The following is a 26707-nucleotide window of genomic DNA, read 5'->3' on the forward strand; positions in this document are numbered from 1 at the left end:
ACGAGCCTCCAACCTGTGGGCAACTACGTCGTGTGTGTCCGGGTTGGCGACATAGGCCGCACCTCTTTGGCCGATTCGGATCCGCCTCGTCCATATTCGTCCGTATCCTAGTGGATCTAGGACGACCCTCTCTGGCACGCCTCTTGTCAGGGTCTGGAATCACCGTGGGCCCGTCGTAAGGTAGCCAGAAGCCCTCCGGGATCGGAGGTGTGAATCCCATCCGATACACATTGAACACCGAGCTAATCTGATAGACGCTGTGAACGTAAGAGGTCCAGGTGACCCGTGAGTATGCACAGCATGCAAGTGCGTGCTGACACGGGAAATGAAGAGCCTGGAAGTACCCGCAGTCACATGTCCGAGAGGCAAGGGATACTCTGTAAGTACCCAAGGAGAAAGAACCAGTCGGAGTGGTCTCTGCTACAGTGAACTCGGAGTTATCCCGGTCATACAGCGTCACCGTGAAGCACCTGGCTGTCTTCATGTTGGCCTCAATACACTTCACCAAATGCTGACTGAATTGTTGTCCTGTTCCCATCTGGGCCTCAGCCTCTCTCCCCTTGCGAACAAACAGTTCCGCAAGCCTACAATATGTTGCCTTCACCAGGGATGCTACAGGGAGATTTCTGACCCCCTTCAGGATAGAGTTCACACACTCGGAGATGTTCGTCGTCATGTGACCGAATCTCCGCCCCTCATTACGATGCTGAGTCCACAACGAGTAATCAATCCGGTTCGCCCACTCACACATCGCCGGATCTTCAGATCGCAGGATATCAAACCAGTAATCAAATTCAACCTCGGTCTTCGCATACGCCGCGTTCACTAGTAGCCTCCTAGCGTCTTTGCCCTTGAAGGTTAGGGCAAAATTAGCCGCTACGTGTCGTATGCAGAATGCACGGTACGCAGATGGGGGTAGCCAACCGCCGTCAGGGGCCTCAAGCGCAGCCCTGATGCCGTTGTGCCTGTCCGATATAACCAGCAGACCGGGCTGCGGGGTCACGTGCTGTCGAAGGTGCGAGAGAAAGAATGTCCAGGATTCCGCATTCTCACCCTCTACTAGTGCGAATGCGACAGGTAGAATGTTCGAGTTCCCGTCCTGTGCAATCGCGATGAGCAACGTCCCCCCATACTTCCCATACAGATGTGTGCCGTCAATGCTCACTAGCGGCTTGCAATGACGGAATGCCTCGATGCACGGCGGGAAAGTCCAGAAAAGCCTGTGAAAGTACGCTTGAGACTCGTCCACTTGTCCTCCAACTCGAACCGGGGTCGTCTTAAGGACGACAACACTACCAGGCATCGTCAGCTGCACACCCAACACCCACCTAGGCAGGTCGTTGTAGGACTCATCCCAGTCACCGTATATGATGACAATAGATTTCTGCTTCGCCATCCAAACCCTCCGGTAAGTCGGCCTAAAACCAAAGTGCGCTGCCGTGGCGTTCAGGAGCACCTTGATGCTCACGGATGCATCGGCCCTAACCATTGGCATAATGAACGCCGAAATCACATGATAATCCAAACTCCTGTGGTCACTCGAGATGGATGTGGCCAGGCAAGTGTGAGGTCCATTGTACCGTTTGACCTCCCAAATGCCCTTGCGCTTCCGGAGCCTCAGTCGAATCAACCATGTGCACCCATTCCCAAACTCGGAACACTTGCCCACATACCGGCGGTGATCGGACTCCACCACCTTGTACTGTACCCCTCGCCGGATGCTGTAAGTCTTCACACTTAAAAGGGCCTCATCTTTATCCTGGAATTGCTGACCAACCTGGAACTCTGTCAGACCAGTAGTCCCTTCCGCATCTCTAGCTCCGAATCCAACAGCATGCCCTAAAACCCCCTCATGTCTCATGGCGTCCAAGTCCAACGAGGAAAAATGTGGTGGATACTGCTGTGTGCCAGAGCTAGAACCACCTACCTCCAATGCAGGCCCAGTCGCTCCAATATCATCAGCGCTATCATCGTCAATCATATCCGGCTCGACGTCATCCTCCTCTTCATCGTCCAAAAAACCGTCTCCTACGCCAACAGGTGCAACTCCCACTAAAGCGTTCGGCAAATTTTCCCTTTCCACTACCTCGTCGCCTTCGGTGCCATTGAGGTCAACAGCGAAAGATGGGGAGGCGACATGTTGGACCACTGGTTCGTACACAGGGACGGACGAGGAAGCAACGGCAGGCCGGGAACTAGAACCTGCTGGATTCGTTACAGTGTTCGTATTCCTGTTCGAACCGCCGGAGCTGGATACAACATCAACCAGCCGTGCCAACAACTCCGGTGTCCTCACCTCCGGAAACTGCCGCCGACAAAGAAACATTACTTGCAAGTCCACATCATTATTAATCGTGAAGCAATCATACTTCACCGTATTCTGTAGCACCGTGACTGGAATGCGATAGAAAAACTTCTTTACCCGCTTCGCACCCTCCAGACCGAGCTTCATTAGTACAGCGCTAACAAGGTCATCATAACTCGTCGTAGATGTTATGACAATACATAGAGGATTCTTATCTGTGAACTTTACTCCGGAACGAGTTTTTCTATTAACAGATCCTCTGTGGTGCACCAAAACCACAAAACTCTCCTCACTAGCCATCCTACTCCCTCTAATGAGACTAACTCACATTTGGAACCATATATATACAGCTCAGTCTCACACTAATTCGAACCGGCCTGGTTCGAACTATGATTGGTGTAATTCGAACCAGCCCGGTTCGAATTACAAGGAAACCTTCTCTCTCTATAATTCGAACCACCATGGTTCGAATTACCTTCATTCTTAATTCGAACCAGACTGGTTCGATTTATTACCAACAAAAAACCCTAATTCGAACTCACCTGGTTCGATTTACTAACAAATAGAGTTCGAACCAACCTGGTTCGAATTATATAAAAATACGATCTGGTTTATTGCTGAAACGATTTTTGCTTTGGCGTATTTACGTAATTTTTTGAGCCAGTTGGCTTATTATGGTTTTTTACCCTTAAACTTAGTTAATAAATAATTTAAATATATAACATTATTCTTAAATATTATTGAAAGAATTTTATAAATGACATCTTTTTCAATTTTACTGCTAACTTGTAATTATATATCTTTTAATAAATTATGTGTGAAATTTTATATAAATTGAATATCATTGAGAATGTAATTAAACAATTTACTTTTTACATAAGTTTAAGTTTGTATTATATTGCTAACAAGTTATAGTTTAAATTTCATAATTTTATATTTATTTATAAAAATTTTTAAATATCTGTAATTTATATTAAAAATTAGAAAATAAAATTGTAGTTAATTTTGGTGTTGATATGATTTATATAAATAAATTATCTTAGAAAAAATAAACGATTTTATATTTATTTTTTTCCTAAGAACATTGGATCCTAGATTGCGTATGTGCTAAAAAAAGGAGCAGGTTTGGGGTCTTCTCCCAAACTTCTTTCAAAGTATAAATATTTTAAGAAAGTATCGCTCTTGATAAAATTATCTTAAAAAACGTTATAGATACATTATTCTTCTTTTTTCCTCATCAATGTATGAGTATGCATGATCCACATTTAATTTGATAGGTGTTTATGCATTATATATTTCATTGATAGGGTTGGCGATGGATAAGGTAAAACAGGATTTGGACTTTATTCTAATTTTAGTTGTAGATTGAAATTTTTTTTAAAGTTTTATTTTATTTTATTTTTGGATTGAGAATTTTTTAATCCTAACTCTATTCGTACCCTAAAATTCTAAATCTTATTCTATTCGTACTGCATCCTACTCGTTGTGGGTAGAATAAATAACCCTATCTAAACAGATTGGTTCAGATTGAGTATCACAGATAAAATATAGATTGCCAACCTAATGCCAAGTCATATATTTAATTTTTAAGTTATTGTTACAAGTAAAGACTAAAATTTTATTTTTTTATATTAAAAATAAAATAAAAGTATCAACATGATGTAACTCTTTTCCATACACGTTTGTTAATTAGCCACGTGAATTTATCATCTTAGTCGTTTAAAATTGGTATACTAAAATTTTATAATTAACGCCTTATTTTTTTCTATGGACACGATCCTTTGATAAATTTAAAATATAACAAATAAAAAATTAAAATTTATTCAATTAATAATAAAATACTTCTTACTCAATAACAAAAATAAAAGAGTTGTTAAGAATATCTTTTTATAATTAAATAACAAAATAATAATTAAAAAAGGAAAATTGTCCACGTGTTGCAAAAACTAGTTGTTCTATCGAGTGAGTCATCAACATCAACACCGCCCGTGTCGAGTTGAACTCGGAGCGAGTTAACTCGTCGAACATTCCATTCTGCCATTGATAAGTTCTTATCAGTTATCGCTTCCGCAGTCCGAGTTCAAGAACGAGCTAGGAAAGTTCCACCGATTCATGAGTTTCACTTTCATCCAAAAATTCGTTACTGAGTCGACTCGCTTCCCTTACACCTCCGCTTTTGTTCTCGCGTTCATCACTGTCGCAGTAGCTGCCGTCAGATTCCGCCGTCTGTCCAAACCGACGTCGTTTACGATGTCTTCTTCATCAGTAAACGACCCTGTTCAGCGCAACCGCATCTTCTCGAGCAAGCTCTACTTCGATGTGCCTCGCTCCAAGGTATGAACTAAGAAGTAACAACACTACAAACCACACACTAGTACTTGTGGTTTATTTGAACTTAGTTAGGTTTTTGTGCAATTCAGGTTCCGATTATCTATTCTGAATCATATGACATATCCTTTCTCGGCATTGAGAAACTGTAAGGAATTTTTTTTAGCTTTTTTCTTTCTAAACGCTGGTGATTGAATTATTATTTTCTTCAATTAATAGTGCCTCATGAATTGGTGTAGGCACCCGTTTGATTCTTCTAAATGGGGGCGAGTTTGTAGATTCCTAGTGTCGTTTGGTGTTCTGGATAAGAAATGCATTGTTGAGCCTCTTGAAGCTTCAAAGGATGATCTTTTAGTGGTAATCACTGTGTAATTAACTTTTTTAGGAGTTTGCATTGGCTTGAATGCTTGATCTACGAGTAAAAAATATCATACAGAGCACTCATTTATATATATTCGAAACTTATTCCAAACAAGCTACACTGATTAATAATTAATTTTATTTCAAAATTGTATATATTATTCTTATAAAAATACAATAGTAAATTCGACTATCAGTCACTTGATGCCTATCAATTTTTTTCGTTTGTGTGTCTATTGCTGTGAAATAATTAAGCACGTTAACACATTTTGTTATATGGAGTGGAAGATGATATGTGAACTGAAAGGTAAGAGCAGTGAGATTGGGAAACACTGGAGCTTTGACTATATATAATTTATAATTTTATGCTTTTCATATGCGTTTTCTTCTTTAGTTTTCCCTTGTAAAATTGTTGTTTAAGGACTGAAAATTTTTCTGGCAACCAATCATACAGTTGAGTGTTGTCAACTTGAGCTGATCATAGTACTGGTTAAGAACATTTTCTTTAGTCATTAGATATTAGATAACCTTAATTATCTATCAAAAAGAGGGGGAAAGGAGGGAAGCCATTTTGAGTCCCCAAATTGTGAGTACTGTACTTTCCATTTTTTGGTACCTTAACTACACTTGTAATAATTATCATTACCTTGTTGTATTTACGGCTGTTAAGTTATTTTAAATGACTAGTTAACTTTCTTACTGCACACCTTTCTGAAGAAGAAAAGGTACCCTTTCTTAAAAAAAATATATATATATATATATATATATATATATATATATATATATATATATATATATATATATATATTCTGAAGGACTAGTGCTAAACTGCTAATTCCATTTCTTTCTTTACTCTTAAATTTTTTATTTTTGTCAAAGGTGCACTCAGAATCGTACTTGAATAGCCTGAAGGAAAGTTCAAATGTGGCTACAATAATTGAGGTACTTCATCACTTTTAGGCTTGAGGTAGCCATTTACTCTTTTGTTGTTGATACTTCTCATTCCTTGATTTTCATTACTTATGGTGCCCTTGCATGAAAGAGTATGTAGTTAGTCTTTATCTTTCCTTTCATACAATAGGAAGAAATCAAGAAAATAAACTTACATATTTATTGGAATGCTTTTGTGTATTTGTTTTTTATTATTTTGTTATTTTGTACAAAATTGGTAATTGCTGGAACTTTATGCAGTTGACATGCTAAATGTTTACTGATATAGAATAATAAACGTAGGTCCCTCCGGTGGGGTTATTTCCTAATTGTCTTGTGCAACAAAAAGTTCTTCATCCATTCCGGAAGCAGGTGAAGTAACTTTCTTTTTCCTTGTTCATTTTCCTTGTCTTGTCTGTTTAGCTTCTCCGAAATTCAGGTCTTATTCTTATTACTGCAGTAGGTTGGTGGAACTATTTTGTCTGCAAAACTTGCAAAAGAGAGAGGATGGGCCATTAATGTAGGAGGAGGATTTCATCACTGCTCTGCAGAAAAAGGAGGTGGATTTTGTGCTTATGCAGATATTTCTCTTTGCATCCACTTTGCTTTGGTTCGGTTGAATATATCGAGGTAGTATAACTACCGTTTAGGCTTTATAATTGCAAGCTAGGACATGTTCTTAACACATGCAAATTAGAATTATCTTCTAACCGTCTGCAAAATCTTTAGGGTGATGATCATTGATCTTGATGCACATCAAGGAAATGGCCATGAAACAGACTTTGCCTATGATAGTATGGCCACAAAAATTTCTCCTCCTGTTGTCTGACTTCATACCTTTTAGGATTTTCACTAAAAAGACTTTGTAATGGCAGGCCGAGTCTACATTTTGGACATGTACAACCCTGGAATATACCCTTTGGTGAGCTATCTGCTCCTTTGTTTGTTTTGTGTTCATAATTTTGAATTGATTTTCTCTAATTTCCCCTTTTCACACTTGGCTTATTTATTCATCGTGCATGAAATCAGACATGCTGCCAATGTCTTGTGGCTTTTACCATACATTTGGTTTATCATGTCCTTTGTGGTGGTTGGAAGGATGAGTGTTTTTGCTCTTTTAATCAATGTCATTAGATGGTTCAAGATACATAGATCAAGCAATACTATTAAGTATTATGGCTTTGTTAAAACCTGAATTTTCTGAAAGTTTATTTTGATCAATGTCCTTTTTAATTGTTTCTATTAGATTTTCTTTGGTATTCCTCTATCTTTGTTCATGGTACTGAACTGCAAATGTTTTTGGGGTTGATCTACTAAACTCCATATTGTTGTCAGCTATTATTTGTGGTGTTTGTATTTCTTTTTTGTGCTAACCTTTTAAGCAATGATTTAAAATATATTTTAATTGTTAGAAAATGTCATTTATGTCAAACTTAACATGCCATGCATATCTGTTTGTATCTGCCAATGAGTTGAAACAATGAAGTGTACAGGACGCCAGCAAAATTGTGCTGCCAAAAAATGTTTTGGAAATGGATTGTTATGCCTTCTAGATAACAATGTTCTACATATTAGGGAAAAGGCCTAAATATGTTTTTGAAGGTGTTCAGCAACAGTCAATTGTTATTTGATTTTATTTTAGAATGTGCATATATTCTGTTGTGGCTATAATCAATTTTATTGTGGTGGTAGCAGCTTACCAAACTTCTTACAATTTCCTTATCATTTTATAATATTAGGATTATGAGGCAAGGAACTACATAAATCAGAAAGTTGAAGTGAAGGTATATTCACTATGTCAGTTAAAATGTGAATACTTGTCTTGTGATTTGCTTATATGACCAATTTTTTTTTCTCTATTATTGAACTTTCAGAGTGGGACACTCACGGAAGATTACCTGCAGAAATTAGATGAAGCACTAGAGGTATATTACATTCTCACTAAAAGCCTTGTTTTCTCTCGTACTTTCGGCATGAGTATTTTACTGCAGAACTAGGACTAGGTATCCTTATATTTATGCAACTTTTTCCTTGCTATAGCTATACAGTATTGAAGTATCCAAGTTCCAACTATAATAGCTATCCAGTTTGATTCGTGATGTGCCTTCTCTTACTTTTCCCTTCGTTATTTAAACATCAAACCGAAGGAAATTTTACACCTTCACGTATGTTTATAAGGCATTTATTTTCAAAATTGTTTATCACTTGACGAAGTTATGTTATTTCCCACCCCTTTTTGGTTGATGAACCCCTTTATTTTTACTTAATGTTTTTCATGTCAATGTGATTTAAGGTTGCTGGGCGTAGCTTTGACCCTGAGTTGATAGTTTACAATGCCGGAACTGACATCTTAGATGGTGATCCATTAGGAAGGTTAAAGGTAATCTTGTTATTAGATTCACTTTATTGCTGTAAAATATTAATTTATTTCAACTTCAGTGGTCATTTGCTTTTCATCTATAGTTTCAAGTTTCAACATAGTAAGAGTTGGTCATTATCTGAGTTATGTTGCAGTTGATTCTTGTCACTTACCATAGCTGGTTCTTGTGCTATTTTGTACTTGCAGATCAGTCCTGATGGGATTACCCTCAGAGATGAGAAAGTTTTTCGGTTTGCTCGTGAGAAGAACATTCCTATTGTCATGCTCACGTCAGGTTTGCTATATTTTTCATCTGTCCCATATGGCTGGGTTCCTAACACATATTTACCTTGAAACACTCTCGTGGGTCTAACCTACTACAAATTTTCACTGTGCTAATTCCATAAAACAAACCATGTCCTCTTGGCCATGTGGGTGAGTAGTGATATCTCCAGCCAGGGTGCCAGAGGCTTTCCCTTCACCATTCAAAGGCCATTTTCCATATTATCTTTCTAATCATCTATTGTGTTGAAATCTTAGAAACACTCATAACATGATAAGCTAAAAGTATTTAAAAGCGAATTGTGTGTTGTGTGTGGGACACATCGGTTGTAGATATAAGACATTAAACCCCTTTTTGATCTCTTCGGTTTACCATTTTAGTTAGATGAATTGTTATTGTTAGTTTCTTCTAAACCTGATATTGGCCCTCTGTGCTGGTATAGTTATGCCCTAAAGGAGATGGTCATAGTTAACTATTGTAGAAATGACAACATTCTCAACTAACTTCTTCAGTATTCCTGTTTTCTTTCAAGATTTTGTAAAAGAAAAAATGAAACAAAGATTGGAAATAGAAAAAGAATTTTTCTCAGCTTATTATGAGATGTTTATTAGGTTCCCTTTTTGTTTTTCATGTAATGTTTCAGGTGGTTATATGAAATCCAGTGCTAGAGTCATTGCAGATTCAATAGTCAATCTGTCCAAGAAATGCTTGATAGAAGACAAACAGGATTCCTAAGGCTGCCAAAGGATGCTCCTTGCTTGCACCTTATGAGATTATATTATGATCAATTAACAAAAAAGGTCTGTTGTAAAGATATTTAGATCTCGAAAGCAACTGGATTAGAATGTTTCCACTGATCCTTTTGTGTGTTTATTTTGTTAGTTTCCCAAGGGTATCCTGCCTGCCACTACCAGGTAGTGAAAAAGAAAGAATGAACTCTACATGAATATTCTGTAAATATGTCGGTGTATCTTATACATACGTTTATCCCTCTTCTTTTTAATTCTTATTTGTGTTCCAATAATGGATGGATGAGAAAACTGTCAAGCTTCTTTTTTCCTTTTTAATCCTTTTTCCATTTTTTTTCCCTTTCCTTTCAGTGCATTATTAACACAACTCGTGCCAAGATTTTGTTTTTTCTGTTTCTTCCTTCGATTTTTCTTCTTCACTTCCCCTTTTTATTTTCTAACCAAAACCAAATAAAATTCGTGCTTTGTTATATTTGTTTCTGGATGATTTTATCTTTTTTAAAAGGGAGGCTGTGAAACTGAGGGTAGAAGAGATATGGTGGTGGTGGTGGAGGAGGAGTAATAGAGATGATAAAAAGTAGTGGTGATGGAAGATGATGAAAGTTTGGAATTTAGGGAGAAAGAGATGTTGAGGTTGAAGTCGAAGGATAAGGGTAATTTTAAAATTTTGAATATTTTCGTTGTATAAAATTTATGTTTTATAGGTGTAGCATTAATTTTGTTCTTTTATGAGTAGTTTTGTCAATGTCCTAAACATCTACGAGTAAAAATAGTTGTTTTTCTTTAATAATATTTGTAAACGATAGAAGGAAGAGACGGGACCGAGATCAGCAGTGACAACGCAAAGTATGGAGCATTCTTATCGGACACCAATACACCATGTTGTTAACGAATCTGTCCAACTATATCATCATCATTATTATTTAAGTAAATCCCAAATTTATCCTTCTAATAATTTATCATTGTTTTTTCTACTACAATAGTAGTTTTAATGCTAGGATATCATTTACAGTTTTGAAGAAGATAAATTCTTTTTGTTTTAATGTTTTCTTATATTTGATAATTTTGTTGTTCAGAATTTAATGAATAGAAAGTCAACGAATGCTAATGTGTTTAGAAAGAAATAGAGAATGTAACGCTGTTTATATTTTAAAATTTAAATTTTATATTCTAAATTTTAATCTTTAAATTATAAATTATAAATTTTAAAATTTTAAATATGAGTAATTGATATATAATATTGTTCATATCTTGTCCCAAAACACAAGTCAGTCCCGATAAAGTTAAAAGGCTCAATCTAAAAGATTAGTTTTTTTGTTGCCCTCAGTATCCCCTAACCCGACAGGTTAAGGACTAATATGTCGCAAATCTGAGCTTCATTTAAAGGTATGCCGTTGGCTAATAGATTGATGCATGCATAAGGCAGGATTCGAATCCTTAACACTTGTTTAAGCAGACAAATGAGCTAACCACTCGACCAACCCAAGTTGGTTAGAATATTAGCCTTTAACGCTCGTCCGACCTCCTCCAAGAGGTCAGGCTTGACGCAGGCAAGCAACCAACATTTATCCAAGTGAGTAACTGTCTCCTTAAATCTCTCACTCACTTTTATAAGAGAGATCTCAACAACCTAAGATAAAGGGACGGTTATTAACCCCTTGTTGATTAGGCATTGGAGTGTTTTGCAGGTATCACCCCCACCTTTTTAAACACACAACTCGGACGACGGCTGATGCAAGACAAGTCGGAGACAATTCCTTTAAGCATTTGGGCCTCGCATCTGAGCCCAAACGTCATTCGGTTTTAGATAAACCCCGGAACAAATATAATAAATAAAAAATTAAATTTGTTTAATTAATAAAGAGTACAACACTTCTTACTTAATAAAAAGTGTTTAAGAATAATTACTCTGTTCTTGGTCGGGGATTAACTTTATTATCTTATATTTCAATGAGTGATTTTATTTTTATTATTCTGCGAGTAAATATCCAATTCGATTCCTGTCTATTTTTTTAAAAGACAAGACGATTTTCGTAAGAAAATGGGACTTTTTGGACCATAACAAAATTATTTTGGGACAATATAATTTTTATATTAAAATTTTGTTAAATAGTAACCGAAATTAATTTTATGTAAATTTTTATTTGTAATTTGTGTGGGTTTTAAATTCACACATTATTAATAAGTTTATTTTTAAAAATTCTTTTACTAGTGATGGTTAAGTGGAAAAAGATCGTTGTCGGAAGTGATGTCAAAAGAAAAAAAATAATTTTAATATGAAAACCTTTCAAAGAAAAAAGTATCATACAAAAATAAAAAAAAAATTGGTGTTGATATAATATTTTTGTCTATGTTTTATTTATCAAACATAATTTTATATTTTTATGTTACTGTCTGAGTGTCACGTGCCTATAAACAAATGCGGTTTTAAGAAAAAACCAAAAACTAATTTTACAATAAAATAAGACTAAAACAAAAATTTTAAAAGAATTAAACTAAAATTTATATAAAATTTATATAAAAATAAAATAAAATGTAGGAGAGTCATACCTCCTTCCTCACTGTGAGGCTCCACCTCAAATAGTGATAGTAGTTTGTCATATTATAAATTTGTTTTTGTAAGGTTTAAAATTTTCACAATTACAAATAAAATTTTCACAATACTAATTTTGTTATCATTTAACGGTATTTTTAAGAGAATAATTTTATTGTTTTTAAATAATTTTGTTAAAAACTGAAATGTTTTCGTGTTTTTTATAAGAATCGTTTTATCCTTTGAAAAAATAGAAAGAGAACGAATTAAATGTTGACTCTATTATTTATATAGTTATGAATTACGGGTGTAATAAAAAATAATTGAAAAATTCAAATTCAATAAAAGAATACCCTTGTGTATTTGCAAATTAACCCAAAAACATCCGGATTTGAGTCATGAAGACATGAACACACAAATCCAAGTGGTGACAAAGTGCATTTCCATCAACCAGCTGTGCTATTAAAAACAAATTAAAAGCACAAAAAAAATGAATATATATCTTTTTGATTCCTGACTATTCACATGAAGGATAAGATATTCTTCTATAATTTGAAAATACCAAATATCCGTTAATGTTATTATAATAATTTTTAAAAGTTTGAAGTGTTTTAAAAATACTCTAAAAAGTTTTTTAAAGTTAATTTGTATTTATTAAAATTAAAATCTAATATAATTTTATATATTAATAAATAAAACTTAATTTTGATATATTATTAATATAAAATATTTTTATACATATATTTGATCACATAATGTTATGTTAATAAAAATAATTATTTTTTATATCGATTGCGTAAATAATTATTTAAAAAAACAGATGCAATTGAATGATTGTATAAAATATTTTATACTAATAATGTATCAAAATTAAATTCTAATAAATATTTAAATTTATTTATATTTTTTTCTATTATAAATTTTTAAATTTTTAAATTTATTTTATCAGATACAATTATTATTATTTATATTTATTAAAAATTATTTTTAATTTGATTTACCAAATATAACTACTACAACTTTTAAAAATTATATTTTCAAAGTCATTTTAGTAAGTTACTTAGAAGATTTACTTAAATCCACCCTAAATCTCTTAACATGTCATTAAGGTAGAGACAATTAAGAATTTGGGTTAATAATTAAATTCGTTTTTAAAAAATTTTTTAGTTAAATTAATTTATCAAAGATTAAAAATTAATTATATTTATTTTCGGTCACATCATTAATAATTTCTGTCAATAATTAATGTTGTGAAACATTAATTGACAATACACATAATACTTGACATGCTTAATTGAACAGTGACCAATATATTTATGAAAATATATTAATTTAATTCTTTTTCCCAAACATAAACCCTATTCCCAATATGATCGAGCTAATAAATTAATAGATTTTTTATAAATATATTTAGTCAATGTCTAATTAAATATGTTAGGTATTATATATGTTATCATTAACATTTCATATCATCAATAGTTGACAAAAATTATTAAATAGATTAACTGAAGAACAAATATGATTCATTTATAATCTTTAAAAAATCAGTTTAATTGATAAAATTTTTCAGATACAAATTTAAAAAATTTTTCATTTTTAAAAGACTAATTTAATTATTAACCTTTGAAAATTTAGATAAAATTAAAAGAATAAATTAAGCATATAAAATTTAAAATCATATCAAAATTTAAATTATAAAATAATATAATTTAAGAGAAAATTTATAAAATTAATTGACAAATTTAAGATTATAATATTTAAAATTTTTTAAGAGTGGTTAGATTCTAGCGTCTATTCCCTTACTACTACATAACTATTTTTTAAGCTTTATTACTCTTTCTAGGTTGGACATAAAAAAAAAAATGAAAGTTAAAAAAAAATCCATTCTTAAATCCATCTTAATTCACCCACCTTTAAGAATATCTAATTTGGTTCCCAATGATTAGTATTTTTTCCTATAGACAATCAAAATAAATAACAACTCAACTCTCAACCACAAAAATATGAGATAAATTAATTTTGTTAATATAATATTTCAAAGATTAATTTGTGTAATAGTTTTCTTTTTTTTTTTGTCGAGGATCAAATTTTCACTTAAATTTGGCTAAAAACTAAATTATTCATCCAGAATATAGTCAACCTAGATTATGTCTGTAATTTTGTACACCAATTAATTAACTATACATATTAACAGTGTTAACTATACTTATAAATTTTCTTGATTAAATTAGTCACAGAAGAATTAATACCAACTTGACTTATAGTTATAAAATTTAGGTAGCAAATTGCAAAGAATTTACCTAGGATGTGTCCTGTTATTATTAGTATTTTTTTTTTTACTTTTATCTTAATAAATATGTAATAAATACATCAAAATTTTAAACTTTATATATATTAATATATATATATATATTTTTTTTTTCAATTCTACTAACATGTTAGCCAAAACGAATTTTTAAATTTAGAGATCAAATTACTTTTTATCTACTTCAACTTCTATTGTACAAATTTTTATTCATAAAATATCCTTCATTATGTATATCTATATAAAAAAACATTTTTTAATATTTATAAATTCAAACGCAAGAGCTTTGATTAGAGTATAAAACATTTATTATATTAACTAATTTTAAAAAAGGTTAGCTAATTAATATTTTTTTAGATTTAAGTTAATATTAATTAATTTTCAATTGTTTTAGTATTGACTTCTTAGAAATGTTTTTCTCTAATTATACATATTTCAGCAGTCTCAATAATCATAATTATTACTAGTATAATATAATAATAATAATAATAATAATAATATTACTAGCATTTTGACAATTAATGAATGACCACAGCTTGACCTTTTACCTTGCAAGTTGCAAGCACTCACTGTCTTCCTTGGTCCTCGTTCTGCTCATTCTCAAGTTCTCAATTCTTTCTCTTTCTCTTTCTCTTTCTCCGCCACCGGCAACCACCGTCAACCACCGCTTCCGCCGTCGCAGGCACTGCTACGTTGCTCCCCTGCGCCCTCGGCGTAGCAATGTTCCCTGCAAGATCACCTTCATTTTCTCGCCAGAGTCACCACCATTTAACGCTCTTGATTTTCTCAGTTTCGCTCGTACTTCTACTTCAACCTCCGTCGTCACTCGCCATTCGACCCGATGAGTCGGATCGGATCGAACTGGTTGCCAACTCGACCGAGTCCAATGGTACGCTCTCGAAACCCAGGGAAGGAAGCTTCGCGGAAATGATCGATCGAGCTCTCGAGCACGAGTTCACCGAGAACGACCAGAACGAAGGTTCTAGATTAACTTACAGCTTTTCCTTCTCCTGAATTTTTAGTTCTTTCTAGATTGTGAAGAGGTTCGAAATCTCGTTGGATTTTCCGATTGTAGAACCTCACAGGGTTAGGTTGTGAGCTAGAATGTTTTAGAATCTTAGTGCCTCGATTTTCAGTCTTATTTCCGATTTGGAAAGGATTTGCACTGACTTGGTGAATTTTAGTTCTCATTAGGCTATAAAATCATCAGTTCTGCAAAATCTCGTTGGATTTTTCTTCGGATTGTGTTTCTCTCAGCTCCGGAGCTATTTGGAGTTTCTATAATTGCATTTTTTTAACACAATCAATTTGTTGATTTCAATGTTCATTGACCCTGGTTCCTGATCTATAAGAAGAAAATGGCAGATTCGTGCGAATTTCATGTTATTGGAACGACCCTCATTTCGCATCTTATGATTTAAAATCATTTTCATTTTCATTCTTACTGATTTGGGCGTGTTGTATGTATGTGCATTTTTTGAAATGCACTTGAAGTTTTGTATACCTTTTTGCGCCAGTGTTTTTGGATAAGAAAAAAAAAAATCGGAACCTATTTTTGGCGTCTGCCTTTTTATTCTTCTTTGCCTCTTAATATGCTTGCAGTGCCTGATGCGGGGAGCTTCAACAACAGTGTGGCAGAGCAACAGGTTGGTCTTGCAAACAACAACTCCTTTTTTTTCTAATCATGATATCCTAGTTTGATGTAATCAGAAAATATAAACTTAGATTTAATAGCATGATTGAGGTACTCCTTTTATTTTAGTGAAAATATGAAACTTTTCAACCGGCTGTGCTTAGTGGTGATTCACGTTTTAGTTTTTTTACCACTTGTCATATATTTCCATGGTTTCTATATATTACACAATTGACAATTCTCTGGCCTTTATTAATATATGTCTGGATCAGGCTGTACTCGAAACTGTGGCCAGGGTCAAGCCAAAGAAGAACGAGACAAAGGATGAAAAGTACTTCTTTCTATTTTTACACTAGTATTTCATATGTGAAGTGTATCTTCCAGTTACTTAAACTGGGTGTCTGATATGGTGCATTTACCGTAAAAGTTTGTTTCGATATATTATGTAAGTGTGCTTTTTCAAAATTATAGGTCATTTCAACTCCATCATGTATTTAATTTGGATAATGATAATAGAGCTGAAGATACCCCAATGTTGATAGACCGAAAGGTGAGGACAATGTGTTGTTAGGTTTTTCCTTTTTTTTTTTTTCCTGATATTCTGTTTAGTTTTGCAACTTCTAACTATATATAATATGCATCTTTCAGGATAATGTTTTCATAATATCTAACTTTAAATCCAAGTATCCAGTGCTCCAGCTAGATTTGCGGTAAACTTCTTTTGCTGATTATGTTTTCAGCATATAAGATGGATTATAGTGCTGTTGCTGATGAGAAATTCTTTCATCTTATCTTTTAGATTGATTTCAGACCTAGTGGTCGCTATAGTTTCGGCAACTTGTGGTGGCGTTGCATTTGCTTTTGCGGGACAACCGGTCTGAATATTTTTTTTCTAAGCTTATTAGTAATAAATGGAATCTTTAGGATGTTATATATATATTTTCCCTGTAAAATCACTTCAAGCATTGACTCAAAATATATTTTGACAGGTTATTACTGGATATCTTCTGGCTGGCTCCATAGTTGGACCTGGTGGCTTTAACTTCATTAGTGAAATGGTGCAGGTATTCTTGCAACAGTAATCCTTTTGCAGTTTGTATGTTTTTTAAACTCTTTTATGGTGTATATACTCTCCAGTTTAGTTGGATTTCCATTTGTAATTTTGTTAAAATCTGAGAAAAGAGTCAATGCTTTTGGCTCCCAAACTTAATTGAGGAAAAAATGGTGTGTGAAATTTTTTTATCTGTATTCTTGTAGATAGTGCATTATCTTTTAATTTTGGTAACTTCACTTATGAAAATCGTTAGACTTAATACTGAACAACACATTCTTGCAAAACATATTTTCGGTGTGTTTGGCATGATTAGAAGGGGGAGACTATTTGATTTGCAGATTAGATCTTTTGTTTGGAATGAGTTGATATGGTAATTCTTATCATTTTCCCTGCCTTTGGTTTACAAGTCCTATCAAATTTGGTAAGATTTGGCGGAATTCATCTGATTTGAATTTAAATTTTATAGATTGACCATATTTCCCTTTCTAAATAGCTTATTTAGTAAAATGGAATCAGAGGAAATCCATTTTGATAAGTTCAAAAATTAAGACTTCACTTAATCCAATTTATCGTGAGTTATCACAAAAATAAATTTCTAACCCAAATCATTTATCATTTTTAAGCATTCAAAATACAATGTTGGATATTTTCATTTTCCCTTTTGAACTACTTTTTCCAACTTATATCTGCTGGTAAGTATATCAGAACAGTTACACAAACAAGGCATCATTTACGGAGAAGCTTAATAAACCATCCTTTTCTAAACAACAAATAAATGAAAGAATTTGATTGAGATGAAGAGAATCGGAACATAAAATGAAAAGAAGAATGACTGTAGTGTAGCCCCTTTTGGCCTACAGACATAAATCATTGTGCAAGCAAACATTTTATTCTTAAGTTCAAGGTTCCTCATTCCTCCCTTGACTTCATCATAAAAGAGCCTAAGGACTTTCCACTAATTTGACAGACTATTTTGTTCTCTTCACTGTTTTAAGTAAGAAGTGTCGATGCCACTTAAAACAACAAAAAACATACAGTAGTTAAGTTATATTGCCACATGAGCTTATACTGATGTTTAGTGCCTCTTGCTGAACTCAAGCTTATTTATACAAGCTATATTTACTCAAATACGTAGGTGGAAACAGTGGCTCAATTTGGTGTAATATTTCTTCTGTTTGCATTGGGCCTGGAGTTCTCGGCAGCTAAGGTATTTATTTATTTATTATTTTAAATGTGCTCTTTTCTTTCTTTTTTCTTTTTTTGTGCCATGTGTTAATTAGCTGTACTTACCCTAATTTATACCTGTATGATTGCAGCTTCGTGTTGTTCGAGCAGTTGCTGTTCTAGGAGGGCTACTTCAAATTTTTCTATTTATGTGCATGTGTGGGCTTACTGTATCGGTATGTTTCTACAATTGCAGGTCGCCCAATTTCTGAGTTATTTTGTTGTTTGTCATTGTTATCAATTTATAGCTTCATGTACCCAAAAAAAAAAACATTCAGACAACTGAATAATGGAAACTGTTTGCTATCTCATCTATTTATTGCATGATTCAATCCTTTTACACCTTAAGTACAAATAAATACTGATCTCTACAACTGAACTCGAAGTTTCAAACTTTAATTATTTTAATTTATTTTTTTTTATTGAATGAAGGGTTTCTGCTTTGCATAAATTCCACGAGATCCCCCGATCCCAAGGATGATTAGTTTACTAGTTTAAAACTGCTGGGCAGATATGATGATGGGGCAAGAGATCACCAAGTATTAGTTTCTAAGTTTTAATTCATGTCACCTTTCTTTCTGGGAAATGTTTACTTTTCCTCCTTATTGGCCAAGATCCACAATGATTGGTTAACTGGTTCTAGTATGGATTTGTTTTGTTTGACTTTGATTACAAGGGAGTAGATGGAAACAAAATAGAATTAAAATAAATTTCCTGTTAATTCTTATAAATGCAGACCCTACACGGCAGTAGTATGAACTTTGTAGTTTAATAAAAAAGGAAGCCATATTATCACTTTGTCACTTTCTTAATAGGTATTATGCATAATCTGATTTTTGGTGCTGTTGCTGTTTCAGATGTTTCTGGGAAGACAATATTTTATATTTCAACGTGTTTTTTGTTAGTAGACTTTGCCATATGACATTCTCAATGTTGAAGTTCTGATAGGTCTTTATTTTGCAGTTATGTGGTGGTAAAGCCTCAGAAGGAGTTTTTGTTGGTGCTTTCCTTTCTATGTCTTCAACAGCAGTGGTATAACATCATATCCGATCTAATGTCCTATGTTTAAAAGTTCAGATGCAGACTCATGTACTTCATGCCTTCTGAGGCTGTAACCAATCCTGTTTCCTTTTCCTATGTTTTTTACCAGGTCTTGAAGTTTTTGATGGACAAGAACACTACTAATGCCCTTCACGGACAAGTGACTATTGGGACCCTAATTTTGCAGGTACATAATTAGTTATTGCTTGATCAGTTATCATGTCCTATATTGTTCTTTATTTACTATTTTTTGCTAAGTCATGTAATATTAATTTTCCTTGAAGGATTGTGCTGTTGGATTGCTTTTTGCATTACTTCCTGTTCTGGGTGGCACGTCTGGTGTTTTCCAAGGAGTGTTATCCATGACAAAGCTGTAAGTATATAACCTTAAAAGTCTTAAACTTGTACCTCTATTTTCAACACATGATCTTTTCTTCATCTAATTAGCTTTTTCTTTCTCATTTTCACTTAACCCATATAGTAATTTAGTGAAATTCATGCATGTTTTAGTCTTCTGACAATATATGATTGTAAAATGACTTTTTCGTAAAGTCATGTTTTAGTCTTCTCAATTATGCATAATCATATTCAAACAGTAGACTTCCGAATAATATGTGATAGAAACAGGTCCCTTTTAAGCTAGTTTAGCAGGACTAGCTGTTGCCTATAAATACTAGGGGTTAGTTAGTTTTTAGTCAGTTAGAAAATTCTGTTCAGTTTGTTAGTTTAGGAGAGGAAAATTCTCTCGAGTTGGTTAGACCCAACAGTATATGTCAATTGGGGATTGTGATTTACAATCCCTAATTCATCAATAAAATCCCCTATTTCCTGCTAGATCTCGGTTCCTATCAATATGCCAATTTGATGCTATAAAAAAGTAATTTATAATTGCTGCAAAAGTCAAATAGCAAATTAGTGACTTAATTATTCATGTAAAGTGAGAACGAGTGTGTTGAAGTTGTTACTTTAGTGGTAGAGGACAGAGACTCTTCCACATTATAATTGGCTGGCCACTTACCTTGATAAGCATTTCAGTGGACCTTGCTGTGCCGTTTAGTGAATTTGTGGAACACCCCCCCCCCCCCCTTCTCCCAAAAAAAAAAAACAAAAAAAAAAAGATGTGTTTTGGTTCCGACTGAAATATACTGACTGGTGTTCTATACGGAATTTGACTCAGCATGTTCCCTGGAGTTTCTATATGACCTAACATGATACTTCTCTCCCAATCCAGGTTGGTGACTTTGATTGCATTTCTCTCTGTTCTGTCAATATTGTCTCGTACTTGCCTCCCATGGTTGCTTAAACTGATGATAAGCCTGTCATCCCAGGTCTGTATTCTTATCCCACTTTTCTTGTAATATCTCACCTGTGGACTGTGGAAGTAGTTACTTGTTCTCCTTCGTGGTAAAAATGGCACTGATGGTTCAATTGAATGGAAATTTTGCAACTTCGGTTCTTTGTTTAGCTATTGCCATTGTTCAGTTGTACATTTTTGTCTTTCTGAGCTGTTGAGTAATAATCCTGTTTATGCAGACAAATGAGCTCTATCAGCTGGCGTCTGTTGCCTTCTGCTTGCTTGTAGCCTGGGTTGGTTCTCTCTCTAAATTTTCACTCCCTGAACTACTGTATTTGTATTTGAAATTGTTTCTTTGTAATCTGATTTATTTATAAGGAGTAAAATCATAATAGTTTCTTCTAAAACCATATTTTTACCAATTGAGATAATGAGCCCACATCAACTTGCAAAACCCTTGCTGTTTGATACATTTAAAAATGTCTGTACTCAGAACCTTCTTAGCTGTATGCTTATTTACAACTATTAATCACCAAAAGGCTTAGTAGTCATTGCTGACAATGATGTATGCTGGTTTCTATGAACCAAACAAATTAAAGGGTTCTCCCAATATAAGGAATCATGTTAGGTAACTCATGAAGTGATCATTAGAATGCCAGAATTGAGAAACTATTATCTTATAAGAAGGCTTCTTACTTCATGTGAGGAAAAAGTTAATGGATTGTATTAGTTGCTTCCCAAGAAACTGGAGATGTGTGGTATCAAAGTCACACTGGATTCTTGTGTCTCTGCAGAAACTTCTTTATTCTCTACTCATCTGTGTGGAGTGAGTGTGAGCATGAAATTTTGTTTATTTGTTTTTTTTTTCTTTATTCACTTAAATATCTTTAATCGTTTTCAAATAATATGTCCTAGTTTTCATTTCCCAAATAGTAATAGCAATAGAAATATTGGTTGTAGTATTAGTAGTAATAATAATATGATATAATAATACAAACATAAACACAGCCTATTGCCAGAATTGACTCCATAAAGAATGCCCTTTGCCATTATGCATTAGTAGTAATAATGATAATCTTACTGTTACATCTGAAGCTTGACCTTTTGTATCTCTTTGCCTTTATGTTTCCAGAGTAGTGATAAGCTGGGGCTAAGTCTAGAGTTAGGCTCCTTTGCGGCTGGAGTGATGATTGCAACCACTGATCTGGCTCAACATACACTAGAGCAAGTAAGGCACAATGCCAAATAGCAGTTGATTGTTACATGCTTGATGTAGCCTTGTGGAATGTATTGCTTTTTAATAAGATCCATGCACATTTCGTTGGTTATTTTGATTTATGTTCTTCACAAGACTGGGATATTTGTAGAAATTCCTTCTGGAAAGCCATTGTTTACAATCTGGTTCTCATTTTTCTGTCGTTGACAAATTTGATTATTTCATGAACCTAGTTTCTTAACTGGAATGCTTGGTGGTAAAAAGTATTTTATAGCAGGAATTTGACATGTTCACTTTCTCTGCAGATTGAACCTATTCGCAATCTTTTTGCTGCTCTTTTCCTAGCCAGCATTGGAATGTTGATTCATGTTCATTTTCTCTGGAACCATGTTGACATTCTGGTAGCATCTGTAATTTTGGTGATTGTCATAAAAACAATCATAATTGCTTCTGTTGTCAAAGGATTTGGTTACAATAACAAGACTTCAGTACTTGTAAGCTTTATTTCGTAATTTGATGGTCTAAACGCTTTCTTTTTTTTTTTTGTCTTCTCAATGGTCGAGGAACCTAAAGTCATGCATATGTATAGGTTGGAATGTCATTGGCACAGATAGGAGAATTTGCTTTTGTTCTTCTCAGCCGGGCTTCTAATCTTCATCTAGTTGAGGTTTGTGCTAAAATGGTTGTGACTATACTGATGAATCCAGTCTTTGATAGTTTAACGGTTTCTAATCAATAGCCATCCCTGATGTTCTTATTATACAGTGATTTTGCCTTATCCATTGAACCCAGAAAGGCAGAAATGGTGATATAGATTGATACTTAATTATTGCCAACCAATAGGGATTCTGATATTTTATTAATTTCAGGGTAAACTATATTTGCTGCTTCTTGGGACGACAGCTCTTAGTCTGGTACGAAACATTTTTATATATTTGAATTAACAGCTATAGGGATCCGTAACTGATCCATAATTGGGGGTTATAGTCTTGCAGATTTTGAAATGCTGTGAACATGGCAATATACACATATAGCTGATAAACTTGGTGCAAAGAAATGGATAGGACAATAAAAACTTTCTTTCAAAGAGATTGTTCTTTCATTAAAAAGTTTGATTTGAATGTCAATGTTAGACAAGCTTTGATGTGGGAAAAAATTATCTATTCTGCAATATTGAAGTTTACCAAGACCAAGTATTTAAGTCTGAAAAGCGTGAAGTATATCATAAGCTGCCATCAGTTTCAATGCTTTGAACTCAGTGACACTGCTATTAATTTATTATGAATGCATAATCCCATCAATAATTTCTCAGCTAATTTCTGCAGGTAACAACTCCTTTACTTTTCAAGCTAATTCCTGCAGTAGTGCATCTCGGTGTGCTATTGAGGTGGTTCTCTCCTGACAGTTCACTGGAGGTAATAATTCTGGGAACTGATGGATTTTCTTTAGGTGAAAGTCAGTGATCTAATCTTTTTGGTTCTTTTTTCTAATAATTGCCTTATTTGTTGTCTGAGTGTAGATCGGATATAGTAAGGTAGACATCCTCCGCTCAGAAAGTGGGAAGCAGCGAATAATTTTGATGGACCAAGAATCTCATGATTCTTGATAAGTGCTTTTATTTTTTATTTTTTGCAAGACATTAAGCTTTGATGGGGTTCTCCAAGGTGGTGTTGATAAGAATTTCACCTAACTGCAGTTTTTCAGAATCATCCAAACCTAATCCACAATCAATTCTTGCATACCAAACTAACCAAATACTAACCATCATCCAAATCCTCACAAGTGGAATGAACAGGGGAGAGGACCAAAAATCAACTAACAAGACGACGTACAGATGAAGCCGTTTGAAAATATATTCGTTACATTGCTCCACTTACATTCATTTATTTCCCACCCTTTCTTTTGTTCTTTTTTTTTGGCTCATAAATGTATGATATGGTTCAATGAGTAACCATTCCCCTCCTTCCTTTAAGTGTAGTTTGAATGTATTCAATATTTCTGTTCTAGCATCTGTGGCTGGGCTTTGTATATCTAACTATCTAAGGCAGTTCCCGTTTTGTTTTGTTTCTCAATGGTATTTTTGAGATGTGTTGTATAAATTAAAATGATATCTCGCTTATAGGAGCATTCTTATTGCCATGTCAAATACTCCATGACGTATTATGTTAACTTGCTAGTCTCCACACCTTTATTTACATCAGCAAATCAACGTTTGGTATTTTTGTCTCATCCCTCCATTTGTTGATTAACTAGCGTGCCTTAATTCAATAAGCAATATTTCCCTCATTTTGTTCATTACTTATTTTAATTATTTGCATTTGTGTTATTATAAACGAGTAATAAACATTTGGTGTTGTTGAACAAGGGAGATAAGAAATATTCATCATAAACAATTTAGTAAAATTGCCGGAACAGTTTAAAACCCAGACAATTGTGTAATGGAAAAAAAATATGTTGATTTATAATTGGTAGATAGCTGGTTAGAAAACACGAGAAAAAAATTATTTAGCCTGTGTAAAAGATGCTCTGCTCAGATTCCAGAACTTCATTGGAATTCGGGAATCAATGACCACTTACTTCTTCGGTGTCTGTTGTAGAAAGAAGAAATTCTGTTTCTCGGTTTACAAGACCAGGCAGGCAGCATCTTACAATCACTTTTTCTGTTAGTTATTTGGAGGAATATAGAATATAGATCCATATTGAGCTTGTTTTGGAGTCATTGTTTTATTGGAGAAAAAAAAATTGAAGTAAAAATATGAGGGGATAAACAAAAGGGTAATATGAGGGGAATAAAGAACAGAACAAAAAATAAAGATTATTTATAAGTTATATTATCATAGAAACAAAAGTATTCATAGGTAATTATAGCATATAGAAAATAAATATAAAGATGTGAAGAGTTAAGTTTCAAATGCACTAAGATCTAGTTTGGGTAAATAACTTAAATAAACTTTTTCGAAAAAAGAGCTTAATCTACAAAAGTTTTTATTAATAGTAGCTTATAAATAAATTATTTTGTATTTGGATTTTTAGTTATAAAAGTACTTCTTTTAAAGTTGTAGTGTTTAGATAAATAACTCAAAAATTTGTTATAACTAACTACTAAAATAATAGCAAGCTATATAAAAATAAAATCACATGTGAAAAAATAAAATTAAAACTGAGATTTCACATCAGACACAATATTAAATAAAAAATTAATAATAAAAATAGGGTGATAAAATGATAAAAAAAAAATAGCTGGAAGAAATATATAAAATAGACTATTCAGATGGAACATTGTTTTAAAATTGTGGTGGAAAGTCAATACTTTCAGTAGATGAATCATTACGTGAAAATGGTGGTAGAGGGCTAATACTTCAAGCAAATACACCATTGCATGAAAATGATGGTGAAAGGTCAGTTAACAGATGAAACTTTGCGTAAAAATGATGGTGGATGATCAGTATTTTCAGCAAAAACAGAAAATATTTTCACAAAATTAAAAATAAAAATATATTTTTTTTAAAAAATGATAGATGACTTATAAAAAAAAAGTCATATATTTTTACTTTTTTAAAAAATTATAAATTAATTTTTTAAAAAATTAAATTTTTTTTTAAATGATATTAAATACACATATTATAACTTTTTATAATTCAAAAAAAATTAGATTCTGCTATTCTCAAAGGGACTCTAAAATAGCCCCTAAGATCTTAATTGTCACTAATTGTGTCCCACAAAAGTGCACCAATCACTTGATAAAAAAAAAGGAACTAAATTTAATACGGTGCACTTTTGCTTGCGGATCTTAAAAATTTAGTGTACCTCGACTAATGAACCACTTCAAGGTTCAATCCCATAAAAGTAATTTTTAAAATATAAAGATAAATAATTGAATAAAATAATAAAATTTAATCATATTATGTATTCATTAAAATTTAGTGACTAATTTTTAGTATAGATGTAATATTTTTTTTATATTTTTAAAGACCAAAAATAGAACTTTAAAGCTTTTGAGAATTAAATTGATTTTTTCAAAAGATTAGTTATTATATATCCTAAAGATATATATTAAGATTGTTATTAATAACTTTTTTTAATTTTTTGTTTTAATAAATGTACAATCAATATATTAAAAATTTAATTTTATATTTTACCTATAAATTTTTTTAATTAATAATTTTATTTTATGTTTTTAAGACAAATTTATTCATTTTTTAATTATTTAAATGTTAATTGATATTTATTAGTGTAGCTTTCTCAAAGCTTCTATAATGGAGATAATAATTGACACTTATGATAATGAGAATAAATAAATAAAGAAAGTGTTGTAGATCAGAGAGGCACTGATCTGATAGCTGCTGAATGAAGGAGAAGACTAGAACATGTGGAAGGCATCAATGACAAAACTTGCTCCAAAAATATGATTGGAAGCAGCAAAGGTTGGTTTTTATAAGTTCAAGGACGGTCTCTCTCTCCTCATTCATTTGCTTTACTTAGCAATGCAGGAAATTCCTCCAATACCAAATTGGGAACATTCACCCTTTTGTGTTCCATTGGCTGCCTTGTTTTCAAACTTTGATTTGGACAAATAGACAAGGACAAAGTCCAAGGACCCTTTTTTAAATAATTATAAAAATAATAATCTAGAAAGAATCACACACACACATATATATTAAACGTTTTTATAAATTTAAATCTTATAGATATAAAAGTTGATTTTATGATTTTATTTTCAAAAAATAAAATAATTTGTTTTCAGATTTTCATTTAAGCCTAAGTATATTGTATTTTGTTTTTACGTTTCATGTTCATAAAATATTTTTTTCAACATTACTTGTAAGAAGTTATGTCAATGCTTAAAAATAGTTATCTTATGATAAGTTATTTAAAAATATTATTTGTAAACTAAAATTAATTATTATATATTTATATACAAAAATAAATATCTAACTTCACTTATTTTTAATATATATTTTATATTAGTAATTAATTTTAATATTCACCTAACATAATTATAAATTATTTAATATAATCTTATTTTATTTATGTGTCTTCATCTATCACTGATTAACTTAGATATGATCATGTCATGTATGATTATTTTAAGA

The 26707-nt window shown here is 32.8% G+C and overlaps 2 protein-coding genes across 5 annotated transcripts; both read left to right on the forward strand.

The window, feature by feature from the left end:
- The first annotated feature begins 4200 nt into the window (after window positions 1–4200).
- On the forward strand, window positions 4201–9605 carry LOC112697675 (histone deacetylase 2). 4 transcript variants are annotated; one of them, XR_003151276.3, is made up of 14 exons: window positions 4201–4639; window positions 4726–4781; window positions 4873–4990; window positions 5873–5935; window positions 6227–6295; window positions 6387–6553; window positions 6653–6717; window positions 6799–6845; window positions 7663–7707; window positions 7798–7848; window positions 8217–8303; window positions 8490–8577; window positions 9209–9365; window positions 9448–9605. XR_003151276.3 is itself a non-coding variant. In XM_025750950.3 (13 exons), exons 1-13 carry the CDS (start codon window positions 4418–4420, stop codon window positions 9298–9300), a joined length of 1170 nt encoding a protein of 389 aa, XP_025606735.1. In that variant the 5' UTR covers window positions 4201–4417; the 3' UTR covers window positions 9301–9605. The 4 variants fall into 4 exon arrangements, 3 of the variants coding, with proteins under 3 accessions (XP_025606735.1, XP_029143535.1, XP_072075485.1); XM_025750950.3 differs by having other exon boundaries at window positions 9209–9605; XM_072219384.1 differs by lacking the exon at window positions 4726–4781 and having other exon boundaries at window positions 4290–4639; window positions 9209–9605.
- A 5046-nt stretch (window positions 9606–14651) lies between these two features.
- On the forward strand, window positions 14652–23783 carry LOC112697673 (K(+) efflux antiporter 6). The gene is made up of 20 exons (XM_025750949.3): window positions 14652–15131; window positions 15755–15798; window positions 16058–16116; window positions 16257–16335; window positions 16434–16495; window positions 16585–16660; window positions 16775–16849; window positions 17975–18046; window positions 18156–18239; window positions 19027–19095; window positions 19214–19291; window positions 19389–19477; window positions 20336–20432; window positions 20638–20691; window positions 21531–21626; window positions 21920–22108; window positions 22204–22281; window positions 22484–22528; window positions 22940–23029; window positions 23134–23783. Exons 1-20 carry the CDS (start codon window positions 14873–14875, stop codon window positions 23218–23220), a joined length of 1782 nt encoding a protein of 593 aa, XP_025606734.1. The 5' UTR covers window positions 14652–14872; the 3' UTR covers window positions 23221–23783.
- Window positions 23784–26707: the final 2924 nt, after the last annotated feature.

This window comes from Arachis hypogaea, chromosome 16 (assembly GCF_003086295.3).
Source record: "Arachis hypogaea cultivar Tifrunner chromosome 16, arahy.Tifrunner.gnm2.J5K5, whole genome shotgun sequence".
In the NCBI taxonomy this organism is placed as follows: domain Eukaryota; kingdom Viridiplantae; phylum Streptophyta; class Magnoliopsida; order Fabales; family Fabaceae; genus Arachis; species Arachis hypogaea.

Bases quoted from the DNA above. Each gene is read 5' to 3' on its own strand.
- LOC112697673 (XM_025750949.3), top strand. From the start codon at position 14,873: ATGTTCCCTGCAAGATCACCTTCATTTTCTCGCCAGAGTCACCACCAT. The intron at 19,292-19,388 runs GTACATAATTAG...TTTTCCTTGAAG, and splicing joins TTGGGACCCTAATTTTGCAG to GATTGTGCTGTTGGATTGCT. The intron at 20,692-21,530 runs GTTGGTTCTCTC...TTATGTTTCCAG, and splicing joins TCTGCTTGCTTGTAGCCTGG to AGTAGTGATAAGCTGGGGCT.
- LOC112697675 (XM_025750950.3), top strand. From the start codon at position 4,418: ATGAGTTTCACTTTCATCCAAAAATTCGTTACTGAGTCGACTCGCTTC. The intron at 4,782-4,872 runs GTAAGGAATTTT...GAATTGGTGTAG, and splicing joins TTTCTCGGCATTGAGAAACT to GCACCCGTTTGATTCTTCTA. The intron at 8,304-8,489 runs GTAATCTTGTTA...TTGTACTTGCAG, and splicing joins ATCCATTAGGAAGGTTAAAG to ATCAGTCCTGATGGGATTAC.